At 36.8% G+C, this 18,508-nt stretch overlaps 3 protein-coding genes across 3 annotated transcripts in view; all 3 read left to right on the forward strand.

Annotated features, from left to right (window-relative positions):
* Positions 1–522: 522 nt before the first annotated feature.
* LOC135675517 (probable methylenetetrahydrofolate reductase (NADH)) lies at positions 523–7,461 on the forward strand. The gene is made up of 12 exons (XM_065185740.1): positions 523–791; positions 1,349–1,531; positions 1,810–1,870; positions 1,962–2,044; positions 2,878–3,051; positions 3,530–3,703; positions 3,776–3,876; positions 3,992–4,103; positions 5,349–5,429; positions 5,555–5,732; positions 6,307–6,641; positions 7,170–7,461. Exons 1-12 carry the CDS (start codon positions 570–572, stop codon positions 7,251–7,253), a joined length of 1,788 nt encoding a protein of 595 aa, XP_065041812.1. The 5' UTR covers positions 523–569; the 3' UTR covers positions 7,254–7,461.
* Positions 7,462–10,480: 3,019 nt separating this feature from the next.
* Positions 10,481–13,897, forward strand: LOC135675518 (uncharacterized). Its single transcript, XM_065185741.1, has 2 exons — positions 10,481–12,674; positions 13,609–13,897. Exon 1 carries the CDS (start codon positions 11,172–11,174, stop codon positions 12,150–12,152), a length of 981 nt encoding a protein of 326 aa, XP_065041813.1. The 5' UTR covers positions 10,481–11,171; the 3' UTR covers positions 12,153–12,674; positions 13,609–13,897.
* A 3,244-nt stretch (positions 13,898–17,141) lies between these two features.
* Positions 17,142–18,508, forward strand: part of LOC135675519 (KH domain-containing protein SPIN1-like) — a 6,970-nt gene continuing 5,603 nt past the window's right edge. Inside the window, exons 1-2 of the mRNA XM_065185742.1 lie at positions 17,142–17,381; positions 17,498–17,586. Coding sequence (XP_065041814.1) covers positions 17,302–17,381; positions 17,498–17,586 — 169 coding nt within the window. The 5' untranslated portion in view covers positions 17,142–17,301. The remainder of the gene's footprint in view (positions 17,382–17,497; positions 17,587–18,508) is intronic.

The raw sequence follows: 18,508 nt of genomic DNA on the forward strand, positions 1-18,508 counted from the left end.
AGGAGATATTGGGTTCCGTTTAGTGTGTGATTAAGACTCGATGGAGAGATCATTTTGGGTCCCTGTCGTTAGGAGGGAATGTCATCAATGGACGGTCGAGATGTGAAGATTGGATCAATGGAAGGCTGAGATAAGAATATTGACGGAAAGAGATTACTAAATCTAATTCGATCTCGAGTTTGAATCTAATCCATCCCACTTTGCCACCCAAAAGGAAAGATGGTGTGTGATTAAGATTCGAGATCAGGAGGGATGCCATCAATGGACGGTGGAGATGTGAAGATTGGAACAGTGGAAGTCTGAGATACGACGGTTGACGGACTTCGTTCCAGAAATACCAAAGAGAGAGAATGTTAGGTCTAATTCCGTCTCGAATCTGAACCAAACCAATTCCAATTTGGGACCGAAAACAGAGATTGGGTTCGGGTTGGCGTGTGATTTAGACTCGAGAAAGAGATCGATCTCCGCAGCGATAATATTTACATACATTTTGGGCTATATAAGGGGGTGTAGCCAAGCCCGGAGGAGTGGGAGCTATAGGAACCGGGAAGTGGTGCGGAGGAGCGAGGATGAAGGTGATCGACAAGATACGGGGGGCGGCTGAGGGCGATGGGAGGACGGTGTTCTCCTTCGAATTCTTCCCCCCCAAGACGGAGGAGGGCGTGGAGAACCTCTTCGAGCGCATGGACCGCATGGTCGCCCACAACCCCAACTTCTGCGACATCACCTGGGGCGCCGGCGGGTCCACCGCCGACCTCACCCTCGACATCGCCAACCGGATGCAGAACATGGTACGGAATTCCTCTCGCTGCTCAGGGAAATGTCGTCCTTCCTCTTTTTTCGCTTCGCCAGTGATTCTTCTTGATCGGTTAGTCACTGATTCTTTAGCCGAAAGATGGGTTTTTGATGCGTGTTTACTTGAATTGCATGTGGATCTCGCTTCAAAGTAGCCCAAATCTGTGTCATTTTCGGTATTAGTATACATGAACTTTTCCAGATCTGCTGTTCCTGTGCCAATGTTATTGGATCTGCATTCCTTGATGATTGAATTTTGTCGTTCTCTATTTGCTACGCTGCTTTTTGTTATTGCTGAAAGTTTGTGTTTTATAGAAAAGCTTCAAACTTGAGATCTGCTCTGAAGCAACGAGGTGGTTGAGATATCGTTTGAGTTGTTTATTTGATCTTATTTTCTTTAATCGGTTAGTGCTTCGCATGCCTATTTCGTTTTGGTTGCAGATGCAGATTGTATATGGAGTGTATGATTTCTGTCATCTGAATGCTTGGAATAGAATATTTCGCTGCACGTCATAATTGTGCTATTCTTGAGCTCGTCACTTCCTTTATGCAGATCTGTGTAGAAACTATGATGCACTTGACCTGCACCAATATGCCGGTGGAGAAGATTGACCATGCTCTGGATACCATCAAGGCCAATGGGATTCAAAATGTTCTGGCACTCAGGGGGGATCCCCCACATGGTCAGGATAAGTTTGTTCAAGTTGCTGGCGGATTTGCATGCGCCCTCGATCTGGTATGGCTCCTCTCTACTTAGTAGTGCATTTTTTGAAGTAAGAGTACAACTCCCTTGAGATTGACCTTGTCAAGAGTCTTCTGTTATTTTAATTCTATTCAACTGATACTAAACAGATTCTTATATTTCATATTTTAGATGTTACTTATCGACTGATTAGATATCATTCTGTTTCTTTCAGGGAACCCCTTTTTAGTTGGTTAATTACTTATCATGCTTTTTGGCAATTATCATTTTGTACTTTGTGCTTATGCATGAGTGCTGCAATTAACTTGCAGGTGCAGCACATTCGTGCTAAGTATGGGGACTACTTTGGTATCACTGTTGCTGGCTATCCAGGTTAGGAAAAAAACTCTAGTCCAACATGGTATCATCTTGGTTCTTTATATCGATTGTGATTGTTACTTATAAAAGATATCTTCTGTTTTAGAGGCACATCCTGATATGATACAAGGAGATGGAGGTGCTACACAGGAAGCCTATAACAATGATCTTTCTTATCTGAAGAGAAAGGTTGCTCTTTATTCTCGTTAATTATGATTTGGTTAATATTACACTCTGGTTCCGATTGAATGAGTAATTATTTTAACAGTTATGCTCAACAAAGTTCACTAGGTTTTAGTTTATGTTTATATTTATGTGGAACCTTTGATGTCACGGAAGAATATAAAGGATATTGAGTTTATGGAACTTGATTTAAAAATATTCATGCTCATGGGCGAGAATGAAGATATTTCATGCATACATTGATTGTTTTCTTATATTGGTCTTAAATATTCTGGTGAGGCCACAATTGTTCGTTTTATAATGTATCAACTTGGTTTATGCTTGAAGTCAACAATTGCGTTGCACATGCCTCTTGTTAAATGCCTTTTAGATAAGGTAACCATGATATATTAGTAGACATCCTAAAATGGACTTGGATCTGTGTAAATTCTTGTAGTTATGTCTATGGAATATGCCATAGCAGAAATTGTTCATGCCTCGTCACATTTTCCCACAAATTCATATTAGTGCCACTTCTAGTGTGCTTGTGATCTAACTACTCTATGCTACTTTTGTCATTGCAGAAATTTGATTTTCTTTTTTTGTGGACTCAATTGGTCAAAAGTTAAACCTTGTGTGAGACTTAGACGTCTTAAAATCACATCTCTGCTCGGTTGTGATTTATCAATCTTAACTGGCTAATTTATGTTAAGAATACTATTCAGTCTCTAGAGATTAATGGTTACAACAACTCAAGCTTTCGACGTCACCTAATTGTTTCACTAATATTACTTTTCTGCTTTTTATAACATCTTTCAGTTGATCTATCGCTCTCCCATCTCTGTCTATCCCTTGAACAGGTGGATGCTGGTGCTGACCTTATTATCACTCAGCTATTCTATGATACTGATATATTTCTGAAGTTTGTCAATGATTGTCGTCAAATTGGGATAACTTGTCCAATTGTACCTGGCATCATGCCAATCAACAACTATAAGGGCTTCTTGCGAATGACTGGGTTTTGCAAAACTAAAGTAAGTACTGTTGTTCTGTAACTTCTATCTCTATTCTTATTATGGAATAGCATTTTGGAATTATTAAAGAAAGTAAGGTAATCAATGACTTAGGCATATTTCTGTCAACCATGTGCACAATGTGATGTAAGACCATAATACTGTCATTTGTTACCAGTCTAGCTACTGCAGTATCAGTTCCTTCTATAAGAGTTTCTTTTGGGAAAATCAGGTATCCTTCTATAAAATAGGAAGACTTAGTAATTTAACAAAACTGATTATTCTGAACCAACAAAAAAATCTTGCAAAGAAACTCTTATATCCTTCTGCAGTACATTATTCAAAGTACTGTGTTAGAAAGATAAAGGCTTTGCTGTAAAAGTTCCTTTTGCTAATTCATAGTGTCATGCATTCATGTTACATTGATGCATCTAGATATAAGATTTGCATTGCTTAGATAGTCATAGTTCATAATGGTTTGACAAGTATTGTTCTGCAGATACCACCTGAGATTACAGCTGCTTTGGATCCTATTAAAGACAATGAAGATGCTGTCAGGGCATATGGAGTTCACTTAGGGACTGAAATGTGCAAGAAGATTTTATCTCATGGAATCAAAACATTGCATCTTTACACACTAAACATGGAGAAGTCTGCATTGGCCATATTAATGGTTGCTATTTCCTCCTGCACCATGGTTTTGTGTTGTTTGATTTAACATTTGACTAAGTATACATATTTTCAGAATCTTGGTTTGATAGAAGAGTCTAAAGTTTCAAGGTCCTTGCCTTGGAGACGTCCGGCAAATGTTTTTCGTGTCAAAGAGGATGTTCGGCCTATTTTCTGGTATGCTTTCTTTTTCATTTCATAATATTCGCAAACCATAACTTTTACTAGTACCTATATAGATGACCTTGGAAGTATGCAGTTTTGATGTGGTTTTATTTACTAAATCAAATAGGGCTAATCGTCCAAAAAGTTACATCTCAAGGACTGTTGGTTGGGATCAATATCCACATGGGAGATGGGGTGATTCTAATAACCCATCATACGGAGCTTTAACTGATTACCAGGTAATTGTGATACATTATGTTCCATCTCTAGCTTTCCTTTTGACAGTCTTACATTTTGGAAATGTAGGCTCATGTATTTAACACTTTTTCTTTTGGGTCCATGTGATGTTAAGAAAGATTGGATCCAGCAGCCTAAAAATTGTCAATTTCTATGCTTATACATGACCTTATCTGGTTCGTGAATAAAACTACAGTATTGTTGCTCAAAGAAGACAACAATTTTCTTAGATGTCTTCATGTCCAAAGAATATATGATGCTCAGAGAGTAAATAGGCAGTTCTATTAGGTAATTCTTTAATGATAACACGTTAATTGACTCTGTTCTGTTGTTTAGAGATTTATGAAATATGGTATTTTGTTTACTATTGGCTGCTGTCTTTTGTTTTTAGTTTCCTTCTAGATTCTCAGATGGACAAGAAATGTTATTCAGAAGGACAGTGTCACCAGTCCATCTTATTTGACTCACGTTTCCTATGATCTTGTCTACATCAGTCTATTGTTACAGATTTAAACAGCAAAAATATCCTCAGTGGCTTTACAAATGTCGAGCTTTTTCTTTGAAGAGCTCCTGAAATCTTATTAAACTTAATGGGAGCTCTATCTACACTTCCATCCATCATGTATGAACAATGGTTCCAGCTTTATTATCTCCATTCTTTGTCAAGCGGCTTTTTTGTGCAGTTATTTTATCCATGTCAAGAACCTCTTCCCGATAATCTTAATTTTTAATTTAGACCATATTACAGTTTAGAATTTTTTCATTCTTACTTTAATACTAAACCTTAAGATACCTTTCTCTGCTTCCACTACTTATCATGAAGGTCATTAATACTTGATATCGACATATAGTATGTTAGCCTTTCAAACAAGAGCTGCATTAATATGCTACAGTTCAAAGTATGGAGTGTTTTTTCTGCCACTTCCATTTAAAGTTCTAACATCTTAGAATTGGCATTTGGAAATACAAACTGAAATTGAAGCAAATCACAGAACTCATATTTGTTACCAAGGTTATAAGTTCTTTACTCATTTTGAGTTGGTGACAACAATTTGTAGAAAGGATTGATATTTATCTCTTTTTTGTCATATTTGATTGTGTCATATTAATGCCCCTTAAATGATATGTTAGAAATGTTTGTCTAAAGGTTTTATCCAAATATATTCTCCCGAAGAAAAGTTCAGTTGCTTCATGTGGTAACTTAGCAATTTTATAAATTTGCTGCAACTAATTAACTCATTTGACAGTTCATGCGCCCACGATCACGGGACAAGAAACTTCAAGAGGAATGGGCAACCCCATTGAAATCTGTGGATGATATCAACGAGGTGCTTTCTAAGTTCTTTAATGTGATTTGGATCGCATTGTTTGGATTATGAATGGATCTTGAAAAAGAATGCACGACTATGAACCGGGTACTACTTTTATTAATATCCTGTAATGCATATGCCAGAGATTTATGAAATTCTGCCTGGGAAAACTGAGAAGCAGCCCATGGTCGGAATTAGATGGTCTTCAACCAGAGACAAAGATAATCAATGAACAACTGTCACAGGTCAACTTGAAGGGTTTTCTAACTATTAACAGTCAACCTCCTGTTAATGGAGAGAAATCCGACTCTCCTGCTGTTGGTAAGCTATCATAACTTTTAGTTGCACAAAAGTCATAGTTGTTGCTTCTTGATAAATCTATGTTTTGTTTCCACGGGAGAACTGTGATGTATAAATCATGTTACTAGCAATTGTATTCTTATTGTGAGAACACCTGCTTTGATTTATATGAGGAACTTAAGAAATTCCATGTTTTGTTAAGTGAGCCCTTTTCTGTTTCAAATCACTGGGAATATTTTTCCTGTAAAAGAAAGCAGCTCTTATTAGAGAATAACGACATGGCCTCCACTTGCAAATTTTCTTTGGTTAATTGTAACTAGATTATTAACAGTTTGGCAAATGTGATACATGTTGCCAATTTACTAATTTATTTGGATTTTTCTGCTTAAATTTTATGGTCTGGGCATGTTTTGGTTTTTTAGATGGTTTTACTGGCCTCAATGTAAAAATAGCCAGACTCATTACCAGCCCAATCTTTTATCCATAAAAGTTTTAAGCCCCCAAGAACAATTTGCTGTTGATCTCCTTCTGACCACTCTGCACGGTCTTATCTTGTCAGTTCTTAACTTCAACCTTATGTTATTCTATTTTGCAGGATGGGGTGGACCAGGGGGTTATGTTTACCAAAAGGCGTATCTGGAATTCTTTTGTTCAAAAGACAAGCTAATTTCAATCACTGAAAATTGCAAGGCCTTGCCATCTCTCACATACATTGCTGTGAACAAAGAAGGGGAGTATGTCTCCAATGTTGTTCTCAATGCAGTCAATGCAGTAACATGGGGTGTTTTCCCTGGCAAAGAGATCATCCAACCAACTGTTGTGGACCCTGCTAGCTTCATGATCTGGAAGGATGAAGCTTTTGAGATTTGGACAAGGGGATGGGCTCGATTGTTTCCTGAGGGTGATCCATCAAGGGAGCTACTAGCTCAGGTATTCTTGTACTCTGGGTTGATATAAAGCTCTATTTATTCTTAGTAATGGTTCTCTGTCACATTTAAAAATACTTCTATGATTATTATTTAGATCATAAAATCTAATTTTGTTTGAACCGATCAGTGTTAATTGATTCTTGCTGGTCCAATTATGGGCCAGTATTAAACAATATATGTTAGTACCAGTCTGTACTCATTTATTTTTTGTTACTTTCTCAAACAATATCAGGTGGTAAGGTCGGTATGCCCGTAGTATGTTGTTACCATATCGGTCCGACCAGTTAAAATCGGTACTAAGCCAATCAGTATTTAGATCATAAAACAATTTAAATCCTTAATTTATATTATATTCCCAAAGAATAAGAGCTCTTTTCAATTTTGCAGTTTTATCTGAACTTCTAGAAGAATCTGTTGATCATTGTTAGTATGCAATCTTTTTTGCTTCCTGAGACATGCTTTTTATCATCCATCTTTTGGGGAACTAATTGACTTTCTAACATGTTTGTGGTTCTTTTCACATTTACAGGTGCAAAAAAGTTGCTTCTTGGTTAGCCTTGTTGACAATGATTATATTCACGGTGACATTTTTGCTGCTTTCAAAGGCGCGTGAAACGTTTTGACTCAAAAGTCTACTCATCTGTCGTAGCAACATTTTGTCTGCGATTTATCTAGTAATGAGCAGACGAGAGTCCACTTATCCGAATTTGCGTTCTAATGGATGCATTAGTTTTTCTTTTACAATCATTTCTAGAACGATTGTTTAATTTGCATAAATAAACTGAGTTGTCAGGTGCGGTCCTGATGTTTCTTTGTTTGCATATCAATGTGCCTGCTCTTGGCTGTGGATGTTCTTTCTGTTGCCTCTTGTCCTGTTTGTGCTATGATTTCTTCACAAAGCTTGAAAGCATTTTACAGCTTGAGAACATGAAATCAACTGTGTCATTGACTTTGTAACTAATGCAGACTCTCTCTAAAATCTTTCATGGGTTGTGATACACCCAACACTGGCTTTGTCATTGTGTTGCAGAAGTTATTTGCACGGAAAAATGAAATAAGATGTCCACAGTCAACCAACTTGCAGGGTAAAAGGGGGGGAACCACACAATATCAAACTCAACACTGATGCGTAGGAAATTGTTAGCAATCTTTGAAGTCCTTTGGGATTGACAACATCTATTGTGGATACATTCAAATTGGCTTGTTATTGTTCTAAAGAATTGCTAACCATAGTAGTAGAAAATAAAAAATAATATATTCTTTTTTGGATACTAGATTTCTGTAAACCTACTCTAAATTAACAAGATTGCTGATAATTTTGCTACTGGTGCAGTGCCTTTAGTATTTAGAAAGACGAGTCAGATCTTGTCACCATTGGGCTTTCTCAATAGAGTTGACTTATCAGAGTCTGTACCAGTCAGATCTCGTCACCATTGGGCCTTCTCAATAGAGTTGACTTATCAGAGCATGTCACGACAGCAACAAACATTTCTTTTCGGCAAACTGTCATATTGCATCAAGAAAGACAGACTATTCATAATTATTTTTCACTTTTTTGTCGAATCAAACACTTTCAACAAACGAATCGACCGTAAAAGACTTTCTCAGGAACACATGTTGACATGGAAAAGAGTAAATAGAATAGAAGTCAAAATGGGTTCGTTTGCGGGTCAATATCTGACCGATCAAACCGAGTCCTACGGACTCGAGTCGAATCAAAGTGAATCGAAATTTCTCGATCCGAACTCGACCTTATGAGTCCAGTTTGAGGCTTCCCACCCTTAGCACACTCCAACCATCATTTACCTTGCACTGCGGTAGATCCAATGCCACCCGATGAGGGCGCGGCACGTGCACGAACGTGCACCGAAGGAAGGCAGTCTGCGGTACAGCGAAGTCCAGCCAGGATTCTGGGCCCCACCTCGCTTCAGGGCTGGATTTTGACGCCATGTGGCGACAGCAAGACGACAAATTCGATTCTTCAATTCTCGATTCAACCAAATTTCTAGCGAATTCATTCTGTTTAATCACTTCTTTGCATTCAAACTTTTGCATGACCAAAAGCACGGCACCGTTTACTGTCGTTTGCTTGCTCTAAGCTGTCAAGAACAAAGTGCATGCTGTCCATTCCCATCCATATCGAGAGCTTCCGGCCGATGCTCACATTCCTATTTAACTGCCTTCTTCACGTAGAGAAAGTTTAAGATGTGTGTGATGTATGTTAGTCTCATGGTATGGTATGGATAAATTGGTAGTGTTACCACAACTGTGAGGATCAATCAAGGCATGACATATATGTAAAAATGCAAAATCCTTTTATTACTTAAATGGCCAACATTTACGATGACAAAATTGTTTATATTTTGTCTTCATGAAAGACATCCTTTTTATTTTTATAAATTCAGAATTTAGTCTATGTTGAAAAATCCAATCCTATTTGGATTATTTTTAAACATTTGTTTTCCTCATGTGTTCTCCTAAAGTGTCATTTTAAGTTATGTTTTTTTCTTAGACTTTTTGTTAAACAATCATTAATATCCTTCTAAAAAGTTTGTTTCCTTGCTTGACAGTAAGAAAATTAAGGATTTTTTGAGAAACTATCATCAAAGTTTTAACCGTCATCACCTTCGATCGTATATCATTAACCACTGAAATATATCGAAAGATACATTATTGATTACATTCAATTATAGGTCAAATAATTATAATAAATAAAAAGAAAAAAAAAATTTAATTTGAAAAGTAAGATTTTTAGATGGACCACAAAACAGGCTTTGGAAAATTCTCCCTCCCCAAAATTAGGTCAAAAAATAATAATTAATTACCAGCCCGGCTGACACAGTAATAACTCAAGCCTTAATTGTTGCAGACCCCAAAAGAAATGGCGCCCATAATTGGATCAGCCCACCCAACAACACTGTCTTAGCGGCGCAACTTTTAAAGCACGGCAGTGAAGAAAGCGAGCCCACTTTTGTGGCCCCCCTTAAACCGCCTTACGTACTCAACGGGCCCCCACCTTGAGCTGGATTCGTGGAGCCCATCGAACCCCGTTTGGTACCCGAACACCCACGCGATCTCGTCTGTTCTCTCTCGATATCCGTCGTCCCATCTCAAACGAACGGTCCAGAAGCGGTCTTTCGGGCGTAAATGCACGTCAAGGTTCGCTGTGTTTTTGTTAGAAAAGCCTCTTCATCTGGTAAAATTATGATTAGATACAACATATTTACATATCTGTTCATGTAAAGATTCTAAATAACATATTTATCCTCGTATATTCCAGTTCTAATAATCTTCAACTGTGGTTAATAATATTGTATATAAATATAAAATATCTAAAAATAGTATTATAAAAGAACAGTAGTGTTCATTATGATTTCAAATAATAGTCAAATGATAATTAATTGATGGTGCTTAATTACATAATAATTATAAGCTAGATGGATCGGTGGTATAAAAATATTTAAATTATTATCTACAGTCCCTACTAAAATATTTTTATGTTTTTCAATCTCTTAATTTGAATATAGACCAATTTAAAACTAGAGACATGCCATCTTGTCTATTTAAAATGTACAAAAATACTTTTTTAGAAGAATATTAATATTAATTATAATTTTAAATAATATTCAAATGATAGTGTTTCATTACGAAGATGTATATATATTTATATGCAAGTTTTAGGTTTGGTGAGGACATATGTGATAAATGTAATTAAGAGGGATGCAAACGAAAAAATAACACCAAATATTTATGCTCAAAATGACACGCTCAACCCCCTTAACGGAGGGGCAGTTTGGGAAGCAAGGAAGTCTCGATGGGGTTTTATCTGTGCTTCTCCTCTTTCTTCCCTTCCATTACTGTTCGTACTGCCCCCCAAAAGGAGTTCCTTTTTCCTTTTCGATCGCGTTTTTGGAGAGATTTTAGGGTTCTCCGGAGCCCTAATCTCGCTGTGATTCTTTCCACTGCTGGTGGGAGATCAGTGTCGCCTTTCTCGGCGAACTTTCTGGGGCTTTGTTTTGGCAAGATTTCTCTCTGTGTCGTTGCTGCTGGAGTTGGATTTAAGCTCGTTGGTTCCTCGACCATCATGCATTGCGAAAAGGTCGAATATTTCAGCTAGTTAGGGGGTCTTTGAGCTCCGGTGCTGCGAAAGAAAGACAATTTAGGATTATATGGTGGTCTCCAATATTTCTTGGTGTTCTTGGGGCAAGGAAAGCGGAGGCATTGTTGAAGTTTGAAGCAATCTTGGCTACATCATGGTCTCAGTTCGGCATGATTCAGGTGCTTTGGACAAAAAAAATTGGATTTTGAGCTTAGATGCTGCTGTTTATTTATGAGTTCAAGCCTATTTTTTTCCGAGAGTTGGAAGCTTTCTTGATGGGAAGTCATATGCGTTCGTTGATTAACTGTCATTTGATGTTGTTCTGAGCACTCGTTACAATTATTCCTCTGCGCATGTATTCCCAAAATTGATAGAGGATTTGCGTCATCCAGATCCCTTTCATAGTGGTAAGGAAGATATTATCATTTGAATATGCTGTCTGAGAAGCTTTTAGGATCCACAGAGTTGATTCGCCACTTGATCATTCTCCTTGCACTCCTTGGGGTGTTGTTTGCGTGCCAGTATAAGGCCCAGCCACCGATTTCTTTTGCAAGCACTGCAAGATCATTAGACGCTCTCCTTCAGGATTATGCTTACCGTGCTATTGTTCGTCCCCGCACCGGGATTTCCTATAATGGAACTGTCCCTTCCAACCTCACTGGCATCAAGATTGCAGCAATAAGGCTCAGAAGTGGGAGTCTGAGAAAGAGGGGAGTTCATAGCTTTAAGGAATTCAGCATTCCAGTTGGTGTAGTTGTGCAACCTTATGTCCGAAGACTGGTCTTGGTTTATCAGAGTCTTGGCAACTGGTCTTCTGTCTACTACCCTCTTCCTGGCTATAGTTACCTGACTCCAGTTCTTGGTCTCCTTGCTTATGATGCGGCAAATTTGTCTGCCACAAACTTGCCTGAGTTAAATATTGTGGTTTTGGAATCACCCATATCCATCAACTTCACAAATGTCACTCCTGTGCCGAGTGGTACAATTGCCAGATGTGTGTGGTTTGGTTTAGATGGCTCGCCATATTTCAGAGACTTGGTATCAAGCAATGTTTGTTCAACATACCGACAGGGCCATTTCTCCATCGTTGTCAACTCCAGTGAGATTGCTCCTTCCCCAGCACCAAGTTTAACACCAAGGCCACGGCCAAGCCCTGGTGGCTTTAAGAGTAGTAACAAGTCGAAGGTGTGGAAGATTGTTGTTGGTGCGGTTGGTGGATTTGTTGCTTTGGTTTTCTTGGCTCTACTTGTTTACTTCATGCAACGTTATAAGCAGAATAAGAAGGTGGAACAGATGGAGCAGCATGCAAATGCAGGAGTATCACTACAAACAGCAAGTGTTGGAGATGCGCGGGTGCCGGTGGCTTCAGTGACAAGGACACAGCCGGTCCTGGAGAATGAACTTGTTGCTTGAGTGTTACTGTTGGATCAGCAAAGGAGTCCATTGAAGGATGATTAGGCAGGAATGAGCTGAGGACCGTCTTTCAAGTGTTTCATATATGTGGAACAGATGACAGCCATTGCTATGTTCCTTGTGCCTTTGTTGGTTGCAATGAGATTTCCATGGTACCAGTTTCGTTGTGCGCTCAGACCCTCGATGCTAATTTGAGGTAGAAATTCTTTGCAGGGAGGTTGTTCACTGTTTACCATATTCTTATTATTTGAAATGCCTGTTGTCATGTAAAAAGGCCACGAAGGAGATGGCATTTCTTGCTAGACGGAACTGTTTCAATTATTTATTTGTTGTCTGCTGTGCTTAAGAGGATCGCGCTAATAAAGCTGAGATATCGTTCATTTCATCTTTTGTGGGGCTACTCTTGTAAGCTAATGCACATCTTTTTGGGAAATTTTGATCTCTCCTTGTGCTGCTAATTCTATATTCTTTCAGACAATTCTCTGCTCGCCATGCTGCAGTTCTTGAAAGTTTCGGAGAAAGGTAAAATTCACTCTTCCACTCATTCCAAATACTGTCAATAGTGTGCTAGTGCAGCTGTGCTTTCTTTTAACTAAAATTGTGCTAAATTTATCATTCATGAATGTTTTTTATCTCCTCCCACAAAATGATCTTATTGATGCTGCAATTTTTTATTGCAAAAATTTTCAATATGGTCACTTCTTTTCCAATAGTAACATTGAATATTTGGCTTGATTGTTACGCTCAATGCTTCTTTGATTCTGATATTTAGATAAATCGGATCTCTGGTTGCCCGGTATACCACTTAGCACCACAACCATGGTTACGGCCTCTAAAATTTTGCGTCTTTTGCATCATAGCTTTCTTTATCTTTTTTATAGAAAATATTTATTTTTGTACTTTACAAGACATTCTCATCTTGCACATTCTATCGGTGTCATTGTTACATCAAGATATGCAGGCAATTTTGATGCCAATCAAGATAACTTGATTTATCAGACAAATCAAGATTGCAAATATGTTTTGTTTTAATTAAATTATATCTAGTGAGTCTCAGTGGAAGATCTCTACTAGTCCTTGCCTCTTAAGATAGAGTTATCCTTCTTTCTTGAATAAGTTCATTTTATAGATTTCTACCAAACCTTCTGAATTCACATCTTTCTTGAAAAAGTTCATTTTATAATTCATTACAAAAGGGACTCATCTACGTCCAAGTTGTTGATAAAAATAGTATTTTTTTTTACTCAATCCTTTTTTATTATCCTTATCATTTGGGAAATACAAGAAAAATTCAAGGTAATAAATATTATGTAGAGTTGATCGTACCCATAGCTATTAGTGGAATGTTTGATAATTTTGAGCTCGAGAATACTGCAACATTTTGCACCCACAGAAATTTACTGAATTTTTCACATGGATTTATATGAGTTAACAGAGTTATATTCCTCACATGCAGACATAAGAGTCAGGTCACAGAGATGAGACAACATCCATGAGAGTCAAGTCTCCATGAACAATGCAGCAGCTGCTCTCCTCTGAACTGTTCCCAGTGAGAATGTTAACGTTGCAAAAGTGATGATGGGGAACAAACAAGTTTACTTTGGTTTGTGGAACAAACACAAGAGTCCTGTCCCACTTTTCTTGGCATCTTTGTCCTATGTTAGACAGCATCTCTAGAGCTCCAGCATGCAATTGTTTCTTCTTTTGCACATGGGAAATGGTAAAGAGAGATTTTAGTATCAGAATCTTTCAGCGATCTGATAAAGTGTTACCGGTCACATTAACTAACGTATTCTCAAAACAAAAAGAATTCTCAATCCTTCTGATCAAAAATGTAATTTTCTTTTGCATTTTAATGGATTGTGTACAATATGGACTCTTCAAAACAGATGGAGATGAGAGCCATCTTATGCTGAATGTGTCAGCTAATGAAGGAGGCAGTACAGGCTTCACTTGTGTCTGGCAATCTTTGCTCAAATCCAACTTAAATGTGTCTTAATTTCTACAAACTGAGCCTATCGTTTATAGTTGCGAAATGTGAGATCAAAATTGTCCACTTGGGCACAGTATTGTGGAGGATAATGATAATAGCTTAATAGTAATAAAGAATGGGAGTGAAATAGAACTCATGAAAGTCAATAGCCAGTAAAGATTTGTAATTGTCTATTTGTGTATAGTATTTGTATGCCATTTGATGTAATAGAAATACCTTTCAATTTTTTTAAAATAAATATTTGTAGATTGATCTCAAGCAGTTGGCACATTATAATTTCTTTTGTTGTACTAAAATTATATATGATTTAGGAAATAATAAATATATAATAAATTAATAGTGAAAGTAAAAAAAAAATTCTGAAAATGTGTTACATGTCGCCATAATATTGTTTCTCATTCTTGTGCGGATAATTGAGAACTTGTGATCCTAGAGGACAAGGACATTCGTTTTAGAAATCTATTATCTTCGTTTGATTTATACACGTCGTGTTAATCTTCTTTGTATCATTCTAATTATATCATATGTATATGAAAAAATCACTTAAAAATATATGGTTGGCATATATTACTTTCATACACCAACAATGATAGAAAGAAAAACACAAGAGTGAAATAAAACTAATTTATAAACCAATTCAATGTCTTAACTAAGGAAAAAAATAATTACGAGAAACACTAATAATTTTTTATGAGAAGATCAATAATAAAAGTACTATATATATAATATATATATATATAAGCATAGTATATAATGTTGTGATGTTGTAATCAAGAGATCACTTTTGATGAATCAACTAATATTGAGATTAATTCATAATTTGATAAGCTTAAGATTTTAAGTTGGAGTAAATTAGTAAATAATAATTAATTTCAATTACCATGACAAAGATAACTTTTTATAGTAGATTAATTTTTTTAAATAGAATATTCTCTAATCACTTTTTTGGACTAATATCCAAAATAGATCTTTATCGTTTATTATACCATCATGTATAGTCAGAAGGAGAATATTTTTATTATCAAATATCATAAATCAAAAGTTTATGGTATTATCGTCAAACATCCTCTCTTAAAAATTTATCAAGGTAACACTTATTAAAAAAATTCTGATAAATTTTGGGTCAAGTCATCTACCTAGCTATGCTTATATAAAAAAAAAATAACCTGACTAATTTTCACATATTATGTTGAGTAATTTGTCACCTAGAGGCAAAGTGTTAAAAATATAAATTAATATTGTGTCTCATATAAATGCTTATGCTTTTAGATGAAATGATATTAAGATTTTTTTACATAATTTAAGACTTTTTGAGGCCCCACTAAGAGTATTGTTAAGAATAAACTTTGTGCACGGGGCTCTCATCAAATGCTTCATGAGAGGATCTAAGTGCATCATATTACGTTTATAAATAACAAAGTGATTATTTTCATGACTCCAATTTTAGTTACCGAGCAATCTATCATCGAGACACATAACAAAAGAAAGGAGGAGTTTGGGGTTGGTTGTGGGAAGAAAGAAGAAGAAGAAGAAGAAGCAAACACCCACATATCTGTACTACTTGCCCCATCTCAACATGCCTTGCCCTTTCCTTTTTCTATTACACCATCAGGGAATCCTATGCTGCTGTTCTTCCTCCCTCTACTGTGCTATTGTCCTTGCATTGTTCACTGACAGTAACGTCGCTCTAAACTTCACCTTGCTCTGCTGTCATAGCCTGTGACACGATGAGAGTGAAGTGGAAATGAGAAAGGCATTGAGATATCTCTATAATCTTTACTTGAATAGTTTGAGGACTGACGGACTGTTTCAGACTCTGATATAGAGCTTCGTATGATGCATCTTCCAACAATGTGAATGAATGGTGGTGGTAGCTGCATGATCTAGAAAGGAACTAAACAGTGGGCTGATGTGATTTATATCTTCGCTTTGCTGCTTCAAATCAATTTAAAAGCTTGATCCAGAACTCCACAGAACAATTCAATCCATCTAGCTTTGAAATCACATCTAATGATTGCTATAGCTGTGTATCGATCAGTCACAAGCTGACTTTGTGCGGTATACATGGAAAAGGTAGTTAGTATGTATGGTGGGCATCAAATCTCATGGCAGACAAACAAGGAAGACATGGTTTTATTGCTTCATGGACAATCTCATGTTCTGGTGCTTTAGCCAAACTCTTTCATGTGAGAACAATAAAAGCTCTTTTTTTTCTTTGTTTGACAACCATCTGCCTGCTCTTCACTCCAAAAACCCACAGGAACTCATCCCTCAATAAAAGCTCCTTCTTTCTGGCAAAAATAAAAAATAAAAAATAAAAAATATTAAACTTTTTAAAAATTTTAATTTTTAGGGATCTTTAAAAGAAAATTGAAGTAGATGGAAAGATAGGAACCTATATAAAACAAAGCTAGTGAGTAAGAAATATCATTAAAGGTAAAGTATTGATTATGACGAAATTTTTTTCGGTCGTAATTATGTTAAAATTCATCCGAATTGTATTGACTATTGTGATAAACTATGATTATGAGATTTGACAGTAAAATATAATGACAAGATTATTTTTTTAATCTTATATCGATGAATTTATTTTTTTGAAAATATTTTAATCTTTTTCTGATTGACAATTTAGTTTTTGTTTAGAAATAAAAATTTCTTATCTAGTGAAAAGAAAGACTTGATAAAGAAAGTGCTGTTAAAGCCAGCTATTACTTTTCTTGCTTGGGAATGATTGAGAAGCTTCTCTCATACATGCAAATATCAAACAACATAAAGAAAAGAACTCACACTTTCAGCAATGTTCCAATTTCCAATCTCCCTCAATAATTCTCATTTCTTTCTAAATTGCATGCACACACACACACACACTCTCTCTCTCTCTCTCTCTCTCTCTCTGTAAAAGGTTGTGGATATGACCCTGAAAACTCATGCACCAATTTAAAGCAGAATCCATTGAGCCACTCATTAACTTTTTCCAAGACCTTTTTGCTCCCTAATATTTATATGTTCTCCGAGTTCCACGGCAGCCCACATTGACAAGGGGGTGAAACCTTCCTTGGGTGCCCAAGACTGCATCTTTCTTCCATCTCAGTTGCTACCCTTCCTTCCCCCATCGCTCTTCTCTGCTTTGTTTCCTCTTTTCTCCGGAACACCAGCATGTCTGGCTTATATACTCATAGCTTCTCCCCTGCCAGAGTTGTCTCCCCGCAGATTAGAAGCACATCAGATGTGGATAGGTAACAAGAGAGAGAAAAGATTCTCCTATTTCTTGTCTAAAAGTTTCATCTTTGTGATGATTTGCTTGCAATTGGTGATTGTGAATCTTGGGGTTCGGTTCTTTCTTCTGTTGCAGTCAGTACTTGGCAGAGCTGTTAGCAGAACATCAGAAGCTTGGGCCTTTCATGCAGGTTCTTCCTATATGTAGTCGCTTGTTGAATCAAGGTTAGTTCTTTCTAAGGAGTTTTTTTGGGGGCTTCCAATTAGATCATCAACTTAATAGGCTTCTGCTCTTTGTTTGCTCATCTTTTCTATTTAGATGTCAAGGATTTTTGCGAGTAGAAACTTTCTTCATTCGGAACTACACCATGATTGGTCTTCGAATGCATATTTCTTGTAGTTCTTCTGTAGGCTCATTTAATTGTTTCCTTTTATTAGTGAAGACACCAAGTGCTCTGTTGGAAAGTTATGCTGCCAAACTAATTCAACAAGTGTCTGCTTCTTTCTCTATGTGCTTAATCCCTGTCAAATGAATCTTGTTCTGTTGCCTTCTCTGTGCTTGCGTTCAAGTCGTTTGTCAGAAAGACTTCTCTAATTTATTGGCAAGCCATTTCTTGCTTGTGATTTTCCTCCTTTGTTCTTGGTTTTTATGCTCAGGTTCTCGTTGTTTCTTGCTCTAGTTCAATGGAATTTCTTAGATGTGTTCTTTATTAATGTTTATCTTATTGAAAGCTGCACAATCATCTTTTTTGATGTAATCCAGTGTAATATGTTTTCAACAGTATTCTTTTTCTGCTAACATGGAAATCACATTTGGAGAATGCTTTTTCTGGAGACATTCATGCGGTTGTTAACTGGTGAATTCCAAGAACTTTTAAAAGTTAATTATCTTAGGAAAAAAATAGATAGCTAGGGGACATCATTATCATCTGAGTATCCGTTTTTTAATGGGACAAAGCAGATACGAATGTAGTGTTTGAAGAATTGTTTCTGAGATGGAGGTTTGGACTTGTAACTTGAGATTATGTGCACAGCACATTCACATGGACCTAACATGCCATTGTTGTTGCTGTAATTAAAGAAACAGTACCTAACATGCCACTAGAAAAATTGGAAGGCGAGTCGCCTGGGCGATCAACTTAGACAA

Source organism: Musa acuminata, chromosome BXJ1-6 (genome assembly GCF_036884655.1).
Source record: "Musa acuminata AAA Group cultivar baxijiao chromosome BXJ1-6, Cavendish_Baxijiao_AAA, whole genome shotgun sequence".
NCBI classification, from domain to species: Eukaryota; Viridiplantae; Streptophyta; class Magnoliopsida; order Zingiberales; family Musaceae; genus Musa; species Musa acuminata.